The 25,078-nt window shown below is 40.3% G+C and overlaps 1 protein-coding gene and 1 pseudogene across 4 annotated transcripts in view; both read right to left on the minus strand.

Annotated features, from left to right (window-relative positions):
- Positions 1–349: 349 nt before the first annotated feature.
- LOC114513804 lies at positions 350–1,639 on the minus strand (annotated as a pseudogene).
- Positions 1,640–21,615: 19,976 nt separating this feature from the next.
- ANO6 (anoctamin 6) overlaps positions 21,616–25,078 on the minus strand; it is a 190,587-nt gene continuing 187,124 nt past the window's right edge. For 3 of the 4 annotated variants that reach the window (XM_036019149.1, XM_036019150.1, XM_036019151.1), the window contains one exon: positions 24,245–24,454. In XM_036019149.1, the coding sequence (XP_035875042.1) occupies positions 24,245–24,454 (210 nt within the window). Of the gene's footprint in view, positions 24,455–25,078 lie in introns of all 4 variants that reach the window. The other variant, XM_036019148.1, reaches the window with a different exon arrangement.

The raw sequence follows: 25,078 nt of genomic DNA on the forward strand, positions 1-25,078 counted from the left end.
TGTAATATAAATAGTTTTATGTCTTTTTGTCAGTACCACATGGATTACTATACACTTACAGTTAAGTTTTGAAGTCTAACTTTGTTCTTTCTCAAGATTGTTTTGGCTATTTTGGGTTCCTTGAGATTCTTATGAATTTGGGATAAATTTCCTAAATCTGCCAAAAATGTCATTGAGATTATGTTAGACATTGTATTAAACCTGTAGGTTGCTTTAGGTAGCATTGACATTTTAACATTTAGTCTTTGAACCCAAGAGCACAGGATGCCTTTTCATGTGTTGGTGTCTTTTAAAAAATTTTGTAGCCATGATTTCTGGTTTTCTGTGTACAAGTTCCCCTCCACACACACACTGGAAAATAATTTTATTGAGATCCCACCAGCTGCACAATCTGCTCCTGACATTAGGCTCCTTCTTTCTTTGTGATTCTGTCTTTCTTAAGTGGTCCCATGAATGCTTCCTTTTCCTCCATCGTCTGGAAGCAACCCTGGCCAAACTGGGAAATGGTGTGGATAAACATCAGGTCGATCTTCTCCAGGGCCCACCGTTTGGTCTACACCAGCAAGGACTAGCGGAGAGTGAGCACTCGCTTCTCAGTTCCCACCACACAGCCTTTCAGCGTGACGAAGTCGTTGGTCACTTCATTGTAGTGGACAAAGCCACCCAGAGGGCTGATGTCCTTGTCAGACAGATCGTAATTGGTGGAGGCATTCTTGATCAGTTTGCCATCCTTGATGAGGCAGCCCTGGCCAATGTTGTAGATCTTCTTGTTGATCTCAGTGTGGTGGTGGTAGCCCTTCTGCCCAGCCCAGGCCATGGAGAAGGCCCCCTGGGCAGGATGCCACACCCTGATACAGGCCACCTGGTGCAGCCCTCGGTGGATCTTGCAGGGCAGCTTCTTGGTGTGCCAGCAGCTGGTGACTCCTTTGTAGCCTTTGCCCTTGGTTACCCCAGTGACATCGACCATCTTGACCTGTCCACACACCTGGCTCACAGAGACCTGCTGCTCCAGCTTCTCACGGGCCCAGTCCAATTTTTCAGCCACCGTGCCTCCATCCACCTGGATCTCCATGAGGGGAGCCTTCTTCTGGCGCAGAGGAAACAAGCGCATCTGGGTGTGGGTGATGACGCGGATGACCTGGCAGTACTTCTTCGTGCTGCTGAAGTCCTTCTCCAGCTGCTTCTTGCCATCGTCACCCTCCCACTTCTTGCAGTACTTGGTGGAGGCCTTCTTCTTAGATTTATGCCAGTTCTTATAGAAGCACCTGTTGCATTCATCACTGATGTGCTCGGCAAAGATGGTTTTGAAGGTGCAGAGGCCACGAGGGGCTTCCACGTAGCCCACAAGACCCACGATCACCATGGGCGATGTCTCCACAATGGTCACAGCCTCCACAACTTCCTCCTTGTTCACTTTGGATCCTGGCCTCTCCACCTCAGGCATGATGTGGGTCGTGCCAGCCTTGTAGCCCAGGAAGGCTGTGAGGCGGACAGGCTTGGAGGAGTCATCCTTTTGGGGAAGCCCTTCACCTTCCCGCGGTGATGGCTGCTGCGCTTCCGAGGCAAGAAGCCAGGGACCCATGCCTGGGAGTGGGGAACTTCCATGAGACATCCCACCACCAAACACCGCCGGTAGAGCTCGGTGTACAAGTCTTTTACCTCCTCAGCTAAGTTTATTCCTAAGTATTTGCTTCATTTTGATGCTATTGTAAATGAAATTGTTTTCTTTATTTCCTTTTGAATTTTTCATTGTGAATGAATAAAGAGGCAACTTATTTTTGTGTGTTGATTTTGTATCCTGAAACTTCACTAAATTATCAGTTCTAAGATATTTTGGTCTGGAATACTTAGCATTTTCTACATATAAAATATTGTCTGTGAACAGATATAATTTCACTTCTCCCTTTCCACCTTGAATGTATTTTATTTCTTTTTTCTTGCCTACTCTAACTAGGACTTCCAGAACCATGTTGAATGGAAGTGATGAAAGTAGCCCCCCTTGTCTTGTTACTGAGCTTAGAGGGAAACCTTTGTTTTTCACTAACGAGTATGATGTTAGCTGTGGGCTTGTCACAGACAGCCTTTATTATGTTGAGGTAGTTAACTTTTATTTCCTGTCTGTTGAGTGTTTATGTCATTGAAAGGTGTTACATTTTGCCAAATGCCTTTTATGCATCAGTTGAGATGATGAGGGTCCTCCCACCTTCATTCTGTTCGTTCTGTTACACTGATTACCATTTGTGTGTTGAACCATCCTTGCATTCCAGAAATAACTCCCCCTTGGTCGTGGTGTATAATCTTTTTAATGTGCTGTTAAATTCTGTCAGCTAGTATTTCCTTGAGGATTTTAGCTGCAACTTTTTTCAGGGATATTTGTCTGTTGTTTTCCTCTTTTGCAGTGTGCTTGTCAGGGTTTGGTAGCAGAGTGATGCTGATGTCATACAATGAGTTTGGAAATATCCTCTCCTCTTCAATTTTTTGGAAGCATTCGAGGGGGACTGGTGTTAATTCTGTGTTTCTAGGAATTTTATGTACAATTTGCTTATCGTCCTCTCTTATCCTTTTTATATTTGTAAAGTTTATTGTAATGTCCCTTCTTTCATTTCTGATGTTAACCTTTTTTAGTTACTCTAGCTAATGTTTTGTCAAGTTTGTTAATATTTTTGAATAACCAACTCTTTATTTCATTGATTTTTCTCTATTAGTTTTTTATTATCAATTTTGTTTATCTCAGTTCTAATTTTTATCATTTTATCCCCCCACTAACTTTGGGTTTACTTTCTTCTTCTTTTAAAGTTCCTTAAGGTGCTTAGATTGTTGTTTTGAGATTGTTCTTTTTTGTAAATATAAGCATTTGCTGCTACGAATTACCCACTCAGCATTGCTTTTACTGAACCCCATAGATGTGGGCATGTATTTTCATTTTCATTTGTTTCATAATATTTTCCAATTCTCCTTGATTTCATCATTGATCCAAAGGTTAAGAGTACGTTGTTTAATTTCCACATGTTTCGGGATTTTTTAGATTTCCTTCTATTGACTTCAAATTTTATTTCTTTGTTATCAGAATAGATACTTTGTATAATTTCAGTCTGAAGTTCGTTAAGACTTGTTTTTTGGCCTAATATATGGTGTGTCCTGGAGACTATACCATGTGCACTTGAGGAAAATTGTATTCTGCTGTATGTTAATATAGTATATAATATTATGCAGGTCCTCTATTTGTTTTTTATCTTCTTTGTGGGTGGTCTATTATTATTTCTTTCTACATACTTATTTAGCATTGTATTATAGCACACAAAGCACTGTTTTTACGAGGATTTTGTTTCACCTATCCCCACCTTTTTCCTCTTTGGCAACCATCAGCTTGTTCTCTTGATCTATGGTTCTCTTTCTGGTTCGTTTTGCATATTCATTTGTTTTGTTTTAGATTTCACATGTAAGTGAAATCATATAGCATTTTTCTTTTTCTGTCTTATGTCTTAGCATAATACATTTTAGGTCCACTCATGTTTTTACAAATGGCAAGATTTCAGTCTTTTTTATGGCTGGTAATTTTCTATTGTATATAAATACCATATATTTTGTTATTGTTAAAAATGTAGTATATTTTATTTTACTTTTTGTTTTTCAATTACAGTTGACATTTAATATTATTTTACATTAGTTTCAGGTGTACAGCATAGTCGTTACACAATTCTGTAATCTACAAAGTGATCTTCCTAATAATTCTAGTACCCACCTGGCACTACATATAATCATTACAATATTATTGATTATAATCCCAAGCTGTACTTTACATTCCCATGACTTTTTTGTAACTACTAATTCATGCTTTGGAATCCCTTCACCTTCTTCTCCCAGCACCCTCCCCTACCAACCTTGCTCCCATCTGGCAACCCTCAGTTTGTTCTCTGTATCTATGACTCTGTTTCTGTGTTGCCTGTTTTGTTCATTCAATTCCACATGTAAGTAATGTCATGTGTTATTTCTCCTTCTCTGTATGACTTATTTCACTTAGCATAATACCCCCAGGTTAACCATGCTGTTGCAAATGGTACAAGTTCATTCTTTCTTATGGCCTGGTAACATTTCATTGGATATATGCACCGCTTTATTGAACCATCTATTGATGGGCATTTGGGTTGCTTCCATATCTTGCTTATTGTAAACAATAGTACAATTAACATAAGTTTGCACATGTCTTTTTGAATTAGTGTTTTCAGTTTCTAAAAATATATACTCAAAAGTGGAATAGCTGGGTTATAAAGTAGTTCTATTTTTTAATTTTTTTAGAAATGTTGATACTGTTTTTGATAGTGGCTGTAACCATTTGCAGTCCCACCAACAGTGCACGACAACACTTGTTTTTGTTGATCTATTGATGCTATCCATTCTGACAGGTGTGACGTGGTCTCTCACTGTGGTTTTAATTTGCATTTTTCTGATGATTAGTGGTGTTTAGCATCTTTTCATATGCTTACTGGACAAAGAGGCCATCTGTATGTCGTCTTTGGAGGAATGTCTATTCAAATTCTCTGCCCATTTTTAAAATAAATTGTTTGGGTTTTTTTGGTTTGAGTTGTATGAGTTCTTTGTGAATTTTGAATATTAACCTCTTATCAAATGTATCATTGCTGAATATCTTCTCCCATTCAATAGGTTGTCTTTTTGTTTTGTTGGTGGTTTCCTTTGCTGCAAAAAATCTTTTAGTTTAATGTAGTTGCATTTGTTTCTATTTTCTTTTGTTTTCCTTGTTTGAAGAGGTATATCAGAAAAATATTACTAAGAGCAATGTCAGAGATTGTACTGCTTATGTTTTCTTCTAGAAGTTTTATGGTTTCAAGTCTTATATGTAAGTATTTAATCCATTTTGAATTTATTCGTATTGACCATATAAGAAAGTGGTCTAGTTTCATTTTTTGCATGTAACTGTCCAATTTTCTCAACACCATTTATTGAATAGACTTTCTGTATCCCACTGTATTTTCTTGCCTCCTTTGTTATATTTTAATTAACCATATAGGCATGGAGTTGTTTCTGGGCTCTCTATTCTGTCTCATTGATTTATGTGTCCTTTTTATGCCAGTACCATGCTGTTTGGATTACTGTAGACTTGTAGTATAGTTTGATATCAGGTAGCATGATACCACCCACTCTGTTTTTCTTTTACAAGATTGCTGTGACTGTTTGTGGTCTTTTGTGGATCCATATAAAATCTTTTGCATTATTTGCTCTAGTTCTGTGAAAAATGCCATTGATATTTTGTTACCTATTGTGTTGAATCTATAGATTGCTTTGGGTAGCATGGTCATTTAATGATGTTAATTCTTCCTCTCCATGAGCCATTGTATATGCTTCCATTTATTTGTATATTCTACAATTATTTTTCAATATCTTATAGTTTTCTCAAGTCTAGAAGAATACCTCTTTGGTTAAATTCGTTGTTAGGTATTTTTAATGTAATTGTAGTGGGATCATTTTCTTAGTTTCTCTTTCTAATAGTTCTTTATTGATGTAAAAAATACAACTCATTTCTGAATGTTATCTTATATTCTACTTTACTGAACTTATTAGTTTTAGTAGTTTTTGGTGGAATCTTTAGGGTTCTCTTTATAGTGTCATGCCATTAGCAAATAATGACAGTTTTACTTCTTTCCAATTTGATGCCTATTATTTCTTCTTGTTTGATTGCTGTGGCTATGACTTCCAGTACTATGTTGAATCCGAGAGGGGAAAGTGGACATATCTATCTTATTCTTGATCTTAAGGGGAACCCTTGTAATTTTTGCCCAATGAGTGTGATGCTGGGAGTGGGTTTGTCATATATAGCCTTTATTATGTGTAGGTATGTTTTTTATTCTCATTTAGCTGAGAGGTTTTCTTTTTTTAATTATAAATGGGTGCTGAATTTTGTCAATTGCCTTTTCAGCATCAATTGCATGATTATATACTTTCTATCCTTTATTTTATTTGGTGGCTATGTTAATTGACTTTCAGATATTGAACCAACTTTGCATTCCAGGAACAAGTTCTACTTAATCATGATGTGTGATCTTTTTAATGTATTGCTGAATTCAGTTTGGTAATATTTTGTTGAGAATTTTAGCATCTATGTTCATCAAGGATATTGACCTATAATTTTCTCTCTTTGTAGTATCTTTATCTGGTTTTGGAATCAGGATAATGTTAGCCTTATAAAACGACCATGAGCATCTTCTCTCCTTGAATTTTTTGAAATAACCTGAGAAGAATTGGTGTTAATTATTCTCAGAATGTTTGGTAAAATTGACCTGTGTAGCCATCTAGTCCAGGACTTGTTGGTTGGGAGTATTTTGCTTCCTGCTTCAATTTCATCGGTTGTAATTAATCTGTTCAGTGTTGCTCTTTCTTCTTGATTCAGTCTTAGAAGATTGTGTGTTTCTAGGAATTTATCCATTTTTTTTCAGGTTGTCCAACTTGTTGGCATGTAGTTGTTCATAGTGTTTTCTTATAATCCTTTGTATTTCTGTGGTGTCAGTTGTTACTGCTGTCACTTTTCTGTCATTTCTGATTTTATTTATTTTGGCCCTCTCTCTCTTTTTTAATTATGAGCCCAGTTAAAGGTCTATCAATATTGTTTATCTTATCAAAGAACCAGCTCTTGGTTTCATTGATCTTTTGTATTTTTTTAAACTCTATTTTCAAAAAATTTCTGTTCTGATCTTTATTATTTTCTTCCTTCTATTCACTTGCTCTTTTTTCTTTTTGTAGTTCCTTTAGGTGTAAGGTTAGATGGTTTATTTGAGATTTTTCTCATTTCTTGAGGTAGACCAGTATTGCTATGAATTTTCCTCTTAGGATAGTTTTCACTGTGTCCCACAGATTTTGGGTTGTTGTGTTTTCATTTTCATATGTCTCAAGGTATCTTTTTATTTCTTCTTAGATCTCATCGTTAACCCATTTATTGTTCAGTAACATGTTACTAAGCCCCCATATTTGTGTGTTTTGTTTTTTCTTGTAATTGATTTTTTAGTTTCATACCATTGTGGTCAGAGAATGATTGGTATGATTTCAATGTTTTTACATTTGTTGAGACTTGTTTTGTGATCTAACCTGTTGTCTCTCCTGAAATATATTCCATGTGCACTTCTGCAGCTTTGGGCGAAATGCTCTAAAAATAACAATCAAATCCACTTGATTGAATGTTTCATTTTAGACTGCTGATTCCTTGTTCACTTTCTGTCTAGAAGATCTATCCATTGATGTCAGTGGGGTGTTAAAGTCCCCTACTCTAACTATATTACTGTAGGTCTCACCCTTTATTCTCATCAATAATTGTTTTATGTATTTAGTTGTTCCTATGTTGGATTTATAAATGTGTACAAGGGTTATTTCCTCTTCTTATATTGATCATTTATAATTATGTAATATCCTTGTAGTGTCTTAGTATAGCCTATTTTAAAAGTCTATTTTCTTTGATATAAGTATTGCTATTATAGCTTTTCTTTTAGTTTCCATTTGCATAAAATATCTTTGCTATCCCTTTACTTTTAGTCTGTGTGTATGTCTAAAGTGGGTCCCTTGTGGACAGCACATGTATGTGTGGGGATCTTGTTTTATTATCCAATTACTACCCTATGTCTTTTGATTGGAACATTTAATTCATTTATATGTAAAGTGATTATAGATTTCCTTATTGTACTTTTCTCCATCATTATTTAGTCCTCTTATAGCCACTACCCCACACTGTTGTCCATGTCCATGAATCCTTTTCCCTTTTTGCTCAATCTCTCCATTCCCTAACCTCTTGCCCACACCACCATTAACTGTCATGCTGCTCTCCATCTATGAGTTTATCCTATTTTGCTTATTACTTCAAACTTTCATTAGATTTCACATATGAGTGAAATCATATGCTATTTGTCTGTCTTTGACTGGCTTATTTCACTTAGCATAATGTTCTCCACGTCCATCCATACTGTTGCAAAGGGTAACAGTTTCTTCATTTTTATGGCTGAGTAGTATTCTATTCTGTAAATGCACCATAGCTGTTTTATCCACTCATCTACTGAGGGACACTTGGGCTGCTTTCATACCTTGGCTATTGTAAAGAACGCTGCAATGAACTTAAGGGTGCTTACATTCTTTTGAATTAGTGTTTTGGGTACCTTCAGATATATTCCCAGAAGTGGGATCATTGGGTCAAGAGGCAGATCCATTTTTAATTTTTTGAGGTATCTCCATACTGTTTACCAATCTACATTCCCACCAACAGTGCCAAAGCGTTCCCCTTTCTCCACATCCTTGCCAACACTAGCTGTTTGTTGAGTTATTGATGATAGCCATTCTGAAAGGTATGAGGTAATATCTCACTGTGGTTTTAATTTGCATTTCTGTGATGGTTAGTGACATGGAACATCTGTTCATATGTCTATTGGCCATCTGTGTGTCATCTTTGGAGAAGTGTCTATTCAAGTCCTTCGCCCACGTTTTTAATTGGATTGTTTCCTTTTTTTGGTGTTGAATTTTGAAAGTTATTTATAAATTTTGGGCATTAACTCCCTACCAGATGTATTGGTGAATATGTTCTCCTATTCTGTGAGTTGTCTTTTTATTTGTTGATATTTTCCTTTGCTGTGAAAACATCTTTTAGTTTGATGTAGTCCCAGGTATTTATTTTTTCTTTTGTCTCCCTTTCCTGAGGAGTTATATCTGATAAAATATTGCTATGAGGAATGTTCAAGATTTTGCTGCCTATGTTTTCTTCTACAATTTTTATGGTTTAGGGTCTACCATGAAGTCTTTAATCCATTTTAAATTTATTCTTGTGTGTGGTATAAGACAAAAAAGTGATTATTGATAGGCATATATCTATTGCCAGTTTAATTTTCATATTTATGGTCCTTTTTTCTCCCCTTAAAGAGTTTTCTTTAACATTATTTCTAATCCTGGTTTGGTAGTAATAAATGTTTTTAACTTTTTTTTTGGTCTGGGAAGCTCTTTCTATTTTAATTTTAAATGATAGCCTTGCAAATAAAGTAGTTGTGGTTATAGACACTTGCTTTTCATTACTTTGAATATTTTGTGCCAGTCCCTTCTGGTCTGAATAGTTTCTGTTGAGAAATCAGATGACAATCTTATGGATGCTCCCTTGTAGGTAACTGTCTTTCTCTTGCTGCTTTTAAGATTCTCTTTGTCTTTAACTTTTGCTGTTTTAATTATGATGTGTCTTGGTGTGGACTTCTTTGGGGTCACCTTGTTTGGGACTCTCTGTGCTTTCTGGACTTGTGTGTCTTTTTCCTTCATCAGTTGATGAAAGTTTGCAATTATTATTTCTTAAAATAAGTTCTCAATCTCTTCTTTCTCATTCTTTTCTCTTTCTGGTACCCTTATGGTGTGGATACTGTTGCATTTGATATTGTCCCAGGGGTCCCTTATTCTATTCCCATAGGTTTGGTTTTTAAAAATATTTCTGCAATTCTCAGTAGGTGTTTTCTGCTACCTTGTCTTTCAAATTCCTGATTTGATTCTCTGCATCATCTAATCTGCTGTTGATTCCGTCCTGTGTGTTGTTCATTTTAGTTACTGTATTCTTTATTTCTGATTCATTCTTTATAATGGTCTTCTTTAAATGTCCTTTTATATGCTGTCGAAGTTCTCACTAAGTTCCTTGAGCATCCTTATAACCACTGTTTTACCGTGCACCAGGTAGATGGCTTGCCTCCATGTCATCTGTCACCACATTTGCTGACTTTGTGTTTTTATGTATTAGGTAGATCTTCTATTATTCAGTTTTGATAGGATTGCCTGTTGTAGTTGGTGTCCTGTTGGGCCCAATGGTGCAATCTCCCTTATCCCATGAACTGGGTGCTCCAGGAATGTCCCTTGTGTGGGTTATGTCTGTCCTTCTGTTGTATTTGAGCCCTGATTGCTGTTGCCATGTTTGTGGGGTGGGGGGTTGACCCTCAGACTAGTTTGCTGGGATGATTGGCCACAACCACAAAGTATGAGTTGCTAGAGGAGGGGTATGACTCCAGCAGGGTCTGGTGCCAGCTGAGACCTGCCTTTTGGGTATGTTGCTTAGAAAGCAAAGCATGTCATATTCTGCTGTGATGTGAAGCCAGCCACTGGGTGTGTTGGTTTATGGCCTCTTGGGAGGGACTTCTGTTCAGGTCAATGACCGACAATACTGTGATCCACTCTGGGCTACCTATTAGTATGTACAAAATGACCCACAGTTAGTGGCTGCTTGTGCTGGGTTTGGATGCATGTGGGAGTGGCCAAGCTGTGTACTGAGGCTGGTTACCACCAGTACTTGGCCTGAGGCAGGTCAGCAAAAGGCCCAAGGCACCCCAGTAGCCACTGCCACCTGTCTGATAGGCTCAGGCACCGAAAGAGCCTTGGCAGTATATGAGTTGTATGAGGCAGGTTCTCAGGGAGTCAGCAGGTAAGGGTGAGTGGTGTTCACCAGGTAAATACAGATTCAAACTTGGTGCCAGTGCTGGGTCTGAGGCCACTCAGCGAGAGTCTCAGGGTACACTGAGGCCAGTGCCACCTGCCTGGGGCCTATATTTATGATGTATGTCTTTTGGTTGGGGAATTCAATCCATTTAGTTTTAAAGTAACTACTGATAAGGATTTGTTATTGCCATTTTCTTGTTTTCTGTATCTTACTGCTTTTTTTGTCTCCGTCTTCCTTTGTGTTTAGTTGATCTTTTTTTAGTGACATATTTTGATTTCCTTCTCACTTTCTTTTGTATTTTATAGGTACTTTCTTTTTGTTTACCATGAGGATTATTTATAACATCCTAATGTTACAACAATTTATTTGAAGCTGTTACCAACATAAAACTCTATTCCTTTGTATCTCTGCCTTGCTTTATTATTTATGTTGGAAATTAAATATTTATATAATGTGTGCCCATTAACATAGATTTATGCTTATTTTTGTGCATTTTCTTTTAAATCTGTAGAATAATAAAAATGGGGTATAAAACAAAATTATGATAATACTCTTTTCTATATTTGTTCATGTACTTAAAAGAAAATTTTATATTTTTCTAACCTTTTCATGTACCTGTTGACCATTTGTATGTCTTCTCTGGAAAAATATCTATTCAGATCATCTGTCCATTTTAAAATCAGATTATTTATTTCTTTTCCATTGAGTCGTATGAGTTCTTTATACACTTGGATATTAACCCTTTATTCAGTTATGATTTACAGATATTTCCTTTCATTCCATAGGTTGTCTTTTTATTTTGTTGCTAGTTTATTTTGTTGTACAAAGCCTTTTAGTCTGATGCAGTCCCACTTACTAATTTTTGCTTTTGTTGCTTGTGCTTTTGCTTTCATATACAAAAATCATTGCTAAGATTAATATCTAGGAGTGTTTTCTCTGTTTTTCTCCTAACAAATTTCTAGTTTTGGTTCTTATGCTTAAGTCTCTAATTCAGCTGAAGTTAATTTTTGTGGGTGGTTGTAAAATGGTGGGATGGGGGGCTAATTTCATTCTTACACTTGTGGTTATCCAGTTTTCCCAGCACCGTTTGTGAAGTCATTCTCAGTTTTTTGGTTCTACTGTGTTGCTGCAATTCCTTGAGTGGACTGCAGACCCAGAGCTGGTTTTGACCACCGAGAGCTGTCTAATTGTTGATCTCAGTTGTGGGGATAGAGGGAGGCTGCGTTCTCCTATGTCACCATCATGGTGATGTCACCTCCCTATTTCTTTGTATGTCTTGTGATCTTTTATTGAAAATTGGGCATTTTGAAAAAGACATCTACTTCTTCCAGGCTGTATTGCCTGGGCCCATCAGGGGGAAGGTGCCCCTAAATCAGGCCAATGTGAAGGGTCAAGGTGTTCTCTGGGTGTGCTTTCTTCCCAGTAGTCTTGTCTCGTATACACAACTGCTTTTAGTTGTCTTAATTTCCCTGAGTCTCATACATGCTTCTCTTTGGTGCCCTAGATGCTCTGTTGTATTCTTTCACCCACTCTCTCTTACCAGGTGTTCATGGTCTGCAGTGCCTTTGTAGTTGTTCACATGCCCAGGTACCTACCCCTGCCACCCATGACTTTCAACCTAATATCCAACCTATGCTGCCATTCACATCTGAGCTCTGGGTCAGGTACAACTGGAACTAGTCCCTTGGGCAGCCAACAGGCTAGAATGTTGCAAACAGTTTTCCCTTTCCTGCCACTCAGTGAGAGGGAACCAGGAATTGCATACCTCTTCCTGACCATGCCATGCCACATCAGATGAGGTTGAATAAAAACACCTCCAAATCACCTGCCATTTTGAATGTGGCTTTTTCATGATTCAGATGTGCACTTGGTTGCCGCAGATCCTTGACTAGTTTCCAGAGCCCTGCCAAAGCTATATGAGTCGGTCTGTAATTGTTTCCTTGGGGAAATAAGGATTTGGAGCTTCCTATTCCACCATCTTGCTGACATCAGTTGAGAAGTAGATTTTTAAGCATATGTGAAATAGTTATAAAAATGGGTTATGTAACAGTTCAAAAATCAGGTTTCAACAAATGTAAAAAAGTAAGTATTATAGATATGGTTCTTGCTATAATTCAATTAAGGTTAGACTTAATCATATAAAGGAACTATTACAAATTTCAAATCTCACAACACTGTATCTTGGGGAAAAAGAAATTAAACTTACTTTAAGAGTGAAAGCTGTGCCCTGACTGGTGTGGCTCAGTTAGTTGGGTGTTGTCCTGCAAAGCAAAAGTTCACTGGCTTGATTCTTGGTTAGGGCACATGCCTGGGTTGCAAGAGGCAACTGATCAGTGTATCTTTCACACACTGATGTTTTTCTCCCTCTCTTTCCCCCTTCCTTCCCCTTTCTCTAAGAATAAATAAATCAAATCTGCATTAAAAAAGAATGAAAGTGCAATAAAGGCATTTCAATATAAAAAACAAAACAAGACCTGACTGGGGTGGCTCTGGGTTGGGCGTTGTCCCACAAGCCAAAAGGTTCTCCTTGCATTTGTGGCCGGGCACATGCCTGGGTTGTGGGCCTGGTGCCCAGCTGGGGCTGTGAGAGTGGGAACAGATTGATGTTTCACTCCATATCAATGTTTCTCTCTCTCTTTCTCCTTTTCTTCTCCTCTCTCTAAAAATAAATAAAGTCTTTAAAAAAAGATATTTAAAAATAAAAAGCGAAACAAAATAAACAATTAAAAATATTTAGAATTTAATCACCACCACCACCACAACAAAGGACTGTACACATAAAAGCTTGTGAATTATAGATAAAATGGGATTTAAAGGGAAATAATGGTCTTAAATGTCAATATTAGAAAATTAATGAGCCAAGCAACAGTACTTTAAATCCACTCCAGCAAGTTAAGCAATGCCCATTATACAATAGCTGTGCAAATACTTGTTGAATGAATCTAATTTAAAAGAATTAGAAAAGAATACAGAATAAACCAGAAGAAAATAGCAAAGAATGAAACAGATGTATTGAATAAAAAATAAACTATAATATAAGTCAACAAAGTCAATAGTTGGTTCTTTTAAAAGTCTAATTTCATAGACAAACCTGTGTGAAATATGGCAGTCAAATTATATAAATATTACTTATTGTTTCCTGGTAGGCTGAATGAAAATGAGAGTCAGCATTTACCTTGGAATGTTTGTTTAAATGCCCAAATTCAAATGCTCATATGCTCAGACAGACTCCAGTTTACCATTCGATGGAAGAGGAGTCACAGAATTTGAATATCATGATAGGCTACTTGGACCACCTCCCAGCTGGTCTGTCTCCAATAGGACACACCATGTGGGAATCCGTCATGAGCACAGAGCAGATATGTCCATGAGTTTATTGATGCAGCATTTGGAGGTGGGGATTGAGGGCTTCAGAGTCCCAGACCCACTTTGTTTGTCTTTTACGTTGGCCTTTATATGTCCTGTAACAAAGTCATTGTGGTCAGCCCACCTCAGAAGGCTGTTGTATCTGCACTTTGCAATGAGACTCACTTTGGTGGCTGGCGGCTGGGTGGTGGCCAGCAGAGAATTGTCAGCAGTGTCTGGAGAAGCAGCAGCATTTGTAGTAAAGACGCACAGGACACTCCCTCACAGACCACAACAGGGCTCCTGACCACTCAGCATTGTTCCACGCCAGCACCTCTGGCTTTACTGATCTTGATTTGGTGTCCTGAGCAATAAGCTGTCATTCCCATTTTAACCTATTCTACTTTCCTGGGTATGCTTCCTAAATCCCTTAGTGTCATTCATTCATTCATTCATTCAACAAGTATTTATTGAACATCTACTTGCTGCCAGGTCTGCTCTGGACACAAAACACACTGTCTTCCTTGTTTGAAAGAAATATCTTTAATAGGATTACTTCCTGCCTCTGATCTGCAGCGTCAGTGTGCATCCATGCTTTTGCACTGGGCTTTTACATGGCGCCTGGATTGGTAGTTCTGACCACTTTTTGCGTGCTAGTCTGCTGATATTGCTGATCACATTTCCTTCCCTGGAGCCCCAAGATTTCCAAGCAAAACAGAGCCTAGAGTCCAAAATATATACACAAACATGTGCCAAGTATGTCAACAGAAACACGAAATAAACTGCAGCAGGGCTCGTCAGACCATGCAGCCCAGGAGAGACACCTGGGAAATGAAGAGCATCGGCTAGGATGACGGGCATGTCTGAGTGGAAGCTCAAATGCAGCCCCCTGTAGTAGGAGCCTGAGTTTCAACAGAGGTCATTGTCATTAACCAGAAGATGGATTTCACCTGCATTGAGAGTGGACCGGCAGTATCAGTCTTTTCTGTTACTCTCACACATGAAGTTTCATTGTCAAATCAAATGTGAATGCCATAGTTGGCTCTGGTTTAAATTTCCATTATTATTAAAGCAGTGGTTCTCATGGTTTTTGGTCACCAACCCCCCTTTATACTCTTGAAGCATTGAGAACCCCCAAAACATTTTCATTTATGTGAATAATATCTACTAATATTTAGTGTAATAGAAACTAAAACTGAGACATTTAAAAAATTTACTTATAAATTAATTTAAAATAACAATAAATCCATTGCATGCGAAACATAAACTGTTTAATGAAAAAGCAATTGCATTTTTCAGAATGTTAGAAGAGGGCATTTTGTTTTAATGTCAGCTTAATAGAAAACAGCTGGATGCTGAACACAGCAGCAGTTATCAGTCTGTGGCCATATTCAGTGTTTGTAGCCTCTGAAACTCCCCTGTGTGCTCACAAGGGGAAGAAAGTGAATAAGGCAAATAATGTCTTCATATGATTATGAACACAGTTTTGCCTTTGTGGGCATCTTGAGAAGGTCCCAGACCCCCTCAGGGAACTTAGATCACACTCTGACGACAACTGTCCTAGAATCTCATGGCTGACAGAGTGTTTTCAGCCTGTGTTAATATGTCTTTAAATGTTCTACCCAAGTTCCAGTTGAAGAGAGGAATGGAAAAGCAGGGTTCTGGATGCAGCAGCTCACCATAGCAGGCAATTGCTTTGAATGTTATTTTGTATTAAAATTTAATTCCACAATATATACATGTTTATTTTAATTTGGCCATTTCTTCTTTAATCATTGAAACACCTCCCAGAGGATGCCTTGTGTTCGTCCTGGGGTTTCCTATACTTCTTGGCACACCGAATCCAGTGTGAGACATCAGGGACATTGAATGACATTGCGCTCTGGGAACTATTTAGCCCCATTTTATGGATGAGAAAGCTAGAGCCTAGAGAGGTTAACAGCTTTGTGGAAATAAGCAAAGATCCACTGAGTGAGAACAAGCAGAGGCTATTTATTGTGAGCTTGATGTAGCAAAGGAGTTGGCCATCATCACATGCATTTTGGCAGAGACTCAATGGCAGGCAGAGGCGTGAGAAAGCTTTATAGTAAAGAAAGAGGCTTTCTGTTTGCCCTGAGTGGAGAGCGCTGGCACGGGGAAGCTGGAGGTGGGCTAACCTCCAAAAAGTAGGGCGTCCAATGTGACTGGTTAGGGGTACACATTTGACTTTCTCTGGTTGGTCCTAAGTTGGAAACAGGTACAGAAATTAGGGCAATTAGATCCATTGTTCATCAAGTCTCAGCCTTTTGGAGCTGACTGTTTCAGGGGTTAGGGTTTGGCTTCTTGGACTGTCACTCAGGATACCAGTGTGATGACTTCCTACAAGCCTGACTCAGAGCAGACTGGCTTCCTGGTCTGACTGCCGTAAAGTGTTGGTTTCCTGGGCAGGTTGCTGTAGGTTGTGGATCAGTTATGTTTTCATGTATGGTCTGGTCATTGTCTCTGTATATTCACTGTCTCAGCTCGCTACAGGTTATGGGGTCAGTCAGCGGAAGATTCAGGACTTGAACCAAGATTTTCCATTCCTAAGTTTTATTTGCTTTCCCATCCTCCAGACAGACTGCCTGGAATCCCAATAAAATAATTATCAACACTGTCTTCTACCCAAACATTGCCCTCATTTTTTTCAGTGACTTTCTGTTATATTTTAAATGTACCTGTTGACTAACCCTAACTGAAACAGGATACATTTTTGGTGAGGCCAACTACCTTGAGATTCTTAGGTAGACAGATTAAAATCCTCAGTCTGTACCTCAGGCAAAGTTTCTGTTCCTTTCCTCTCATCACTTACAATGCATAGGATGGCAGACAGGGAGGTGGAGTACATTGGCCCCAGGCGTGGTTCACAGAATATAAAGATTTGAATTAGTTGGGATGGTGCAGCATGGCCAGAAAATTCCTAAGAAGATGGAGGGCTGAAGAATACAGGTGTTCGTACCAGACCAGTCATCCAGGAGGCATCTGTGGGCTGGGGCATCAGCAATGGTCTGTGAGCAGGATGCTGGTGAGCTCTTTCTTACCTTTAGGTGCAGCAGGTGGCGGAAAGCAGGAGTATGAATATTAAGTAATTAGTTGGCCATGAATGAATGGAGATGTTAATTAGGACAAGGTTTGGAAAACAATGATACTGTGGTAATTATCAGGGCTCACGCCTGCAAAGGGTTGGAGCCCAGGAAACCCTGGGGAGAGAGCCCTAAAGAGCCAGGGAGGGGACTGTCTCTTTTCTCATGTTGAGCGACACCACCGAATGTTTGGAGTTACACAGTTCCCATTGATTGGGTGCTGGAACTTCAAACGGTGATGTAAAAGAATGTTATCTGGGAAGAATTTTATTTAAGGTTTTCAGTACAATCTCCTAAACAATAAAGGTAATGAGGTGATTTATTCCTTGCAAAGAGAGTTCCCAAAATGCATCGCCCCGCCTCATTATCCGTGGAGGGCAAGCATTAGCACGATGGCTCCCTCTGGGCTTTAGTGGGGCTCCGGGGCTGTAGGAGACCCACTGCCACCCATGACAGGGGCAGTTGAGACAACTTTCTGGGAGCTGCTCCTTATAGTGTTCCCTTTTAAGTATTTTGGGGGTGCAACCAAAATGAAGTACGCTCTGGTAGTTACAGTTCATAGCAGAACGGAGGCACCTGGAACCTCCTACTCTTTGCTGAGCCTGCTAAGAGATTTGTTCTTTTTCCTGATTGTCTCTTTCCCTGGACTCTATACTGCTTCTCACCTTCCTTTTCTAGCCAGTCTTTAAGACAGGGTTGATCTATCACTTTCATTTGAAGCCAGAGCACTGAGTTAGCAGACACTGATTGTACCAAAGGAACCACACACTTGAAGGTAAAATTTGATTCGTCTATTCAAAAACAAAGTAGAAGTGAAAGGGCCCAGTGGTGAGGTCCACCCTGTAAACGTCTCTGTGGTTTTCTTGTTGGTCATAGAGGCTCATCCCTCTGAGCCACCACAAGCGACACTGAGGGAAGAGGAAGTAGAGGGCCAGGTACTTTGGAACCATAAACATGCTTATCCATGCTGACCAATGTTAGGGATCATGGTCTACTCTGATCAGAGTTCTCGTGTGGATTGGTTCTAACTGCAAGAACCTAGGTGTGGTCAACCCAGAGTGAATGAATGAAAAATGAAGTGTAGGGCCAGGGCTTTGGCAGGGTGGGGGTGGGCTTCTAATAGGTTAAATGACAAAAATAAAATCAAATCACTCCAGCATTGCAAAAGATCCCATGTGCTGAACAGTTTTAAAAAATGAGGCAAGGGGTTTAAAGGGCCATGTACTTTATGTTTTCTGGTAGGAAACAGAAATGCTGTTTTTTTAAAAGATTTTATGTATTTATTTTCAGAGAGGGAAGGGAGGGAGAAAGAGAGAGAGAGAAACATCAATGTGTGGTTGCTGGGGGCCGTGGCCTGCAACCCAGGCATGTGCCCTGACTGGGAATCGAACCTGCGATGCTTTGGTTTGCAGCCCGTGCTCAATCCACTGAGCTACGCCGGCCAGGGCATGAAATGCTGTTTTTTTTAAAAGAACATTTGCAAAATCTTCTGCTTCATACACAAAAGAAAACATCTCCCCAATAAAGTGAAAGGGTCATGGTCACAGTTGGTTATCCCAGGATCGCCTCCAATTTGTGCTTGAACGCCCCGTGCAATGAACAGGGTTCGAAGTGAGGCAGAGCACTGGCCCCAGGCACGCTGCAGAGCAGCCTCCCTGTCTGAGAACTGAGGCAAACTCCTTCTTGACTCTGAAGGTGTCCAGGCACCTTCTGAACATCTCAGAGGAACAAGAGTTTAGACAGAAGGGCAATGAATCTTCACCAGGGACGAAGATGAGATTCTTGCTTCCAGTTTTCCCTTCTGATGTCTTTCACAGGTTTTCCATTGCCTATCAAAGGCAAAACTCTGTGTTCACAGCTTCTCTCCTGATGGTCCAATCTATGCTTCCAGAAGATTCATGTGCCATAGTTACCAACTCTCAGTGTTTGCCCTACCCGCCCAGCAACCCCCTCCACCTTGTTTCAACAGTAATGTGAAATAAGTGAAGAGCAACTAAAGGAGAACCACTAAAGGCTATTTATTTTGAGCTCCCTATAGCAACAGAGTCAGCCGCCATCAATTGCATTTTGGCAGAGACTCAAAGGCAGAAATAGAAGCAGGAAAGCTTTACAGTGGAAAAAGGAAAGCTTCCTGATGGGAGGGGTGGGCACGGGCAAGGGGGGGGGGTGGGCTGCCTCCAGGTGGCGTGTCCTGTGGAACTGTGTAGGGGGCACATTTGGCAATCCCCGCTTGGTCTGAAGTTGAAGTAGGGTTAAAAATTAGGAAAGCGGTATTAACCCGGTCCTGGCCATTCGGAGCTGCTTGTTTTGGGTTGTTTGGCTTCCTAGGCTGTCACTAAAGATAGAACAGTCTGACCTCCTATAAGTCTGGCTGTCTGTCTTCCTGGCCTGATTATTGTAGACAAGGGGTTGGTTTCCTGGTATGGTTGCTACAGGTTGTGGGTCAGAGTCTTATTTTTCTATATGATCTGGCCATTACCGTCGTGTATATTCAGTCTCCCGGTGACAGGGTGACAATGGAGAACATGGGCTACATGGCTTTGTGAAAGCTGTCCCTGTCCCCTAAAGAGAGGCGCAGGAGAAACGTTTGCAGTCTCCTTACTTCCAGCTTCTTGGCCACAGTTGGTTGGAAAACTGGAGTACTTAGAAAGGAAAAGGAACAGAAAAATGTATAATTGCTATTTCAGATATTGTAAAGCATTTCTTTAAGTTTGCAAGTAGAAACAAAGTTTCCTTAAAAAGTGAGAAAATTTGCTAAATTTATGAAAAGAATAGGATTTGGGCTCAACTGAAAAGCTGAAGGAAAGAACTAGGTTTTCTGATCTGCACCTTTAATACACTGAATGTAATTTCTCAAAACCCAAGCAAATCTCTGGAGTTGCCTGGGGCAAAGACAGCCCTTCACAGACCCATCTCACACCTCCGGGGACCCCCAGCAGTGGCTGGCCTGGACTGAAGGGGGCGGGGCGGGGACAGGACCTAGGGTTCCCGCACAGGTTTTTTGTGCAGCTTGGGACTTTTTAACCTGTTGCATTTCTTTTATAATCATACACTTCTTTTATAACCCCCCCTTTTTTTTTAAAAAGCGACAACATTTCTCTACAAAAAAAATCATGTTAACAGTGAGATACTGTGTAAGGAACCATCTAACATGGTACTAGGGCGGGGGCAGATAATACCAATTACAGTTGTTCCCCCTCATCTGCAAGGGGTACGTTCCAAAACCCCAGTGGGCACATGAAACCTTGGGTTGTATCAAACCCTGTGCATATATGTTATGTTTTTAGTACTGAACCCAATGTTTTTTCCTATACATATCTATGGTAAAGTTTAATGTATAAATTAGGCACAGTAAGAGATGAACAACAATAACAAAGAATCAAATAGAACAATAAAGTACTGTAACAAGTAATGTGGCTATGGTCTCTCTCTCTCAGCAAACTAGCACAAGTTTGGTTTTCCTTGCTCACAATTGGATAGAAGATTCATTTTTACCATAGATTTGAGTAACCTCAGTGTACATTTTTTCCTTTCTTTATTGAGAACCTTCCCCTTCGCATTGAAAAGAAGCACTTTAAGGATTCTCTTTGGCAAATGTGAATCGCCAGCATCACTCGGCTTGGGCTTTCAGTAAAACAAGGCTGAGCCGAGCTCAGGCACCATGATGCCTCGGCATTCGATCTGGTAACCACGATGGCTACTTAGTGACTGATGGGTGGGCGGCGTGTGAGGCATGGAGACACTGGACAGAGGAATGATTCATGTCTGGGGCACATGATTTAAGTCTTATGAATTGTTTATTTCTGGAGTTTCCCATTTAATGTTTTCAGACCACAGTTGGCTGTGGGTAACTGAAACCACGGAAAATAAAACCGTGGATAAAGGGGAACCACTGTATTTAAGATTGCATCATTCCCCCGCATGAGAAGGGAGCACTCTGCTTAAGAATTGAACTACTAGTTGTCCCCCTGCTGGACTTAAAATGCTTGAAAGGAAGAATAACATTATTAGTACCAGTCCCAAAAGCATTATTTAGGGATCAGAAATGGCTTCTTCCTGCTTACTCAGTTATGGACTATATTGGACTCATGGTTTCATTGGAAGCCTAATAGAATTCAAGTTGGTAAAAAAAAAAAAATCAAAGGATAAAGTGAGTTAAAATCTGGATTTTGTACTGTCTAGAATTTTTTTAAAAACTTAATTTTTGTAATGAGATCATCCTTTATATTCTATATTCTCCACAATTCCCCTCTCTGCACCCAGGGCCATGGCTGATCTGAACAGAACCTTTCTGAGATGTGCAGAGACTGGCCCTCTCTGGTGACACTGACCCTGCGACCATGGCTGAGTGACCAGAAGGCCTCTGGATGCAGTTAGAGGGAGCACGCCCACCCCCCACAGCCAGTGCAGCTGCACACCAGTGCACCCGGGGCATGGGGGGCTGAGGTGGGCTGGTTCTCACTCCCGCCTGGTCTCCAGGCTCGGTGCCCGGTGCGGGGTTCGGTCCCAATAACTGCATGCAGCAGCCCGGCTGAGTCCCCACCCCCAACTTTTCTAGGAAAACCATGTTTTTTTAAAGGAAGTGTAGGCCGTGAAAAATACAGAATTTTAGATGCAATCTATATAAAAGTGCATATTTGTTATCTGAGTGATAATTGGTAAGTAGCAGGTATATACTGGCTCTCTTCAAACATTAAGACAATTAAAGAGAGTAAACCACAGTATTGTTTTTAAAATGATTTTATTAAAATGCTCATTATTATAAAAGGATATTAAAATGCACAGAGATCACAAAACATTACAAACTTTACATCCTTTGCCACAGTAAATGAAGAGCGCTATTAATATTTCAGTTCTACTTTAGTTAAGCTACTCATACATTTTAACTTATTACACATCTTCAAATACAATAGAAACATGACAAAATGGTACAAGAAGTGTTTCAGAAACAGCACATTCTGCTCCCCTACTGTGAATTAATGTTTTCTGAAATTCAAGATGCATATGCAACCAAAAGGGAAGGCTCTGGTGACAACCGTGTACAAAATGGCTTTGTTTAGTTTTCAAACAAAAAATGACAGCTTTCCCCTTCTACTGACATAATTAAAATATGAGGGGTATTTAAAGAAAAAAATCCCCTGAGTGTTTTGGTCTAAGGCTTCACTCTATTAAAATTCACAGGCATTACAAAAGGGTATAACATAAAAATGTCTCTAGTGGTTGGCGCTGGGCAGGTGTGGGGCCCGATTATCCCTTCATCGGCCACATCGTCCTTTTCCCCTGGGCACAGCCCGCATGCGCGGTGACAGGGCCGGCCCTGACTGCTGCAGATGAGGCCCCACCCTTTCACCACCGACAGGTCAGCACTAGGCTGACGTGAACAGTGCTGTGTCATGGGTGACGCTCGGCCCCACCGCCGCTTAGCCCCTCGGGGAATACAGGCAGCGTCATACATCATCTGCTGCCTTGACAAGTGTAGGTTTTTCCCTCCTGTCCACAGCTGCTCATTTTAGACCATGAAGACAATATATGAAACATGGTTTATGAAAACATAAGTGCACAATTCTTTTAAAGTTTTATATACAAGGAGATAAGGCAAAAACATTTCCTTTCCCATGCTTCCATATGCAATGAGTAATTGCCAAGTTCAACAGTAGGAGACAGTCACTGAGTTCAGGGAAGAGCAGAGGTAATTCTAGAGGAAGCAACGCCACTTCCAGGAGCAGCAGTGTCACAGGTTAGCAGTCAGACCTCACACAGCCTGTCATGAACACTTTCTGATGACATCGTCACCACTATCACGAAACTTAGTGAAATGTTCTTGCTCCATTGGGACAATCCAAAAGCACAGATACTGCTCTGATGAACTGTACACAAATACTGGAGTTAGACTGCTCTGTTATAACAAGCCTTAAACACTAAGCATGCTACCTTGTCTTTTGCTGCTGGGATTCGGAGCAGCTTGGCTCCTATGGCACCTGGGCATTCAGCAGCACCCCAGTGGGTGGTGGCCCGTCCAGCAAAAGCCCTGTGCCAGACGCCCTTTCCTGCACCCAGCACTCCTATCACCAGTCAAGGGTGAGGAGTGAGGGCCCCTCATCTTCTTCGAGTTTCCCTGAGGGCCTAGCACCGGAAAGGCAGTAAAGCACTGTAAAGGCTGCTCAGCTGAACAAATCGAGGGCAAGATGGGTGTGGTCAGGAGCTCAGCAGGAAGTGACCTCCAGCTGATGGCACGGTTTGTGACCAAACCACATTTTTTCTTACCCTAAATGCCTGATTGGAATTAGGGAGGCGGGAAGCGTAAATCACATCCATTCTTGTCTTGATTGGGAATGATCAGGGTCCACTCCCATCTTTCCCTGCCCTCCCTACAACGCTTCAGGGGCAAACATGCAATCACAAACAAGCTGCTGGGTCGGGACTAGGAGAGTGGGGGGTGCAAGGAGCTAGCTAGCAGGGCAGATGCATTGGTATGCTGACCGCAAGGACATGCAGAATGCCTGCCAAAAGGTGGACCCCATACAGGGACGAAGTGTGGCTCCCCGTCAGGGGACTTGGTGTTCCCTTGACTGTGGTGTCACAGTGGCTGTGCAGTGGGCCACACGCCCACTGCAATGCTGTGCACACTGTGGCTCAGGAGTAAAGGGCAACTGGAGGGAAACGGATAGGCTTATCTTCCAGACCATTATGTTGATAGAAATGCAATTTTAATTACTTGATTTCATTTCTTTTTCAAGAAACTACACATCTTTACAAGAGGTAAATGAATTATCCTGATCAATAGGAGTCACAATTCTATTGAATCTGTAACTTCCCCCCTTTCGTCATCCTACTCCCTGCAGAGCTGGGGAGCAGCCAACATTGATTGGCACAGAACATTCTAGGACTGCTCCTGGGAGATACAAGTGTCACTGTGGATCAGCACAACGCACTCCAGAAACTCGCTGTCTTCACTGCACTCCGTTCAGGGCGCTTCTTCGACATGGAAAGAGAGGCCGAAATGGAGACAACAGTGTTTCCTGTAGACTGAGGTTTCCTTTCCTGTGGGGATGTGATGATAATACACCTACATAGCATGAATTCTTGAGTCTGTTTGACACTTACTAGCTGAATTCTATGTTAGCATTTTTTAATCATGCAAAATCTAGCATATCTTGTCTTTAATGATGACATGGAAGGGAAAGATGATTCTGGAACAGAGTTGGCAAAGTGAAGAAATGAAACACTCCCTAAAAATCATCAAAGAAAAAGAATCCATTTTGCTTTAGGAGGGTGGTTTTAAGCATTTTCATTAGAGATTAATATTTTTTGACAGAGCAAAGTTCTTTAAAGTGCTTCTCAGAACATAAGGCTCTTATTCTAATTTTGGTCGTAAATTGTTATCTACAGTTTCTGTTATGTTCTTAGCCAGGTCCCCTATATGTGACCAGGTCACGTTTTTGAGGTGGTTCTCATGAAGAAGCTTTTGGGTCAGGTATTTTTCTCTCTTGATCTTGCTCTGCGTGCTTTTCGATACGTCTGGAATTGCATACGAAATGAAAAATTTCACAGAGTAGATGATATGCTGAAGGAGAGAAGAAGGAAAAAGTCAACCACAAAGGCACGGAGGGGAACACAGAATCTGCTACATTTCTTTCCGCAGGTCACTACAGCAGGACACCTGGACCAGGTGGTGGGCATTCCACATGTACATCCGGTCTCGCCCCTGTGAGGGGGCTGTGTGTTGTCACTTTACCTGTTTCAGAATACTGTTGGATGTGCAGAAAAGAATGTGTCTAGTATCTGTAACACGCACCACAACACTAACAGAGCTGCAGTAGTGTTGCTGTAGTGCGTTCCTTTCTTGTCTCGCTTCCAAGCCTCTTCCCCAAAGGTAAACACTATCTGTGCAAGTGTATCATTTTTTTACTTTTGAAAATTTAACAGATACATATATACCCAAATAATACATTGTTTAGTCTTGCTTGATTTGAGCTTTATAAATCTCATAATATGATATTGTATACAGTGCTTTGAAAATTATTGTTTTCATTCAAAACTCATTTCTAAGATTCATCCATGTTACAGTGTATAACCTATGCTCCGTTTTCACTTCTGTATAATATTCCACTGTTTGGATACACTATAGATTATTTGTTTCCCTACAAAGGTGTTGGGCTTGTTTCTAGACTTTGTATCAGAAACACTG

Source organism: Phyllostomus discolor, chromosome 2, assembly GCF_004126475.2.
Source record: "Phyllostomus discolor isolate MPI-MPIP mPhyDis1 chromosome 2, mPhyDis1.pri.v3, whole genome shotgun sequence".
Classification (NCBI taxonomy): Eukaryota; Metazoa; Chordata; class Mammalia; order Chiroptera; family Phyllostomidae; genus Phyllostomus; species Phyllostomus discolor.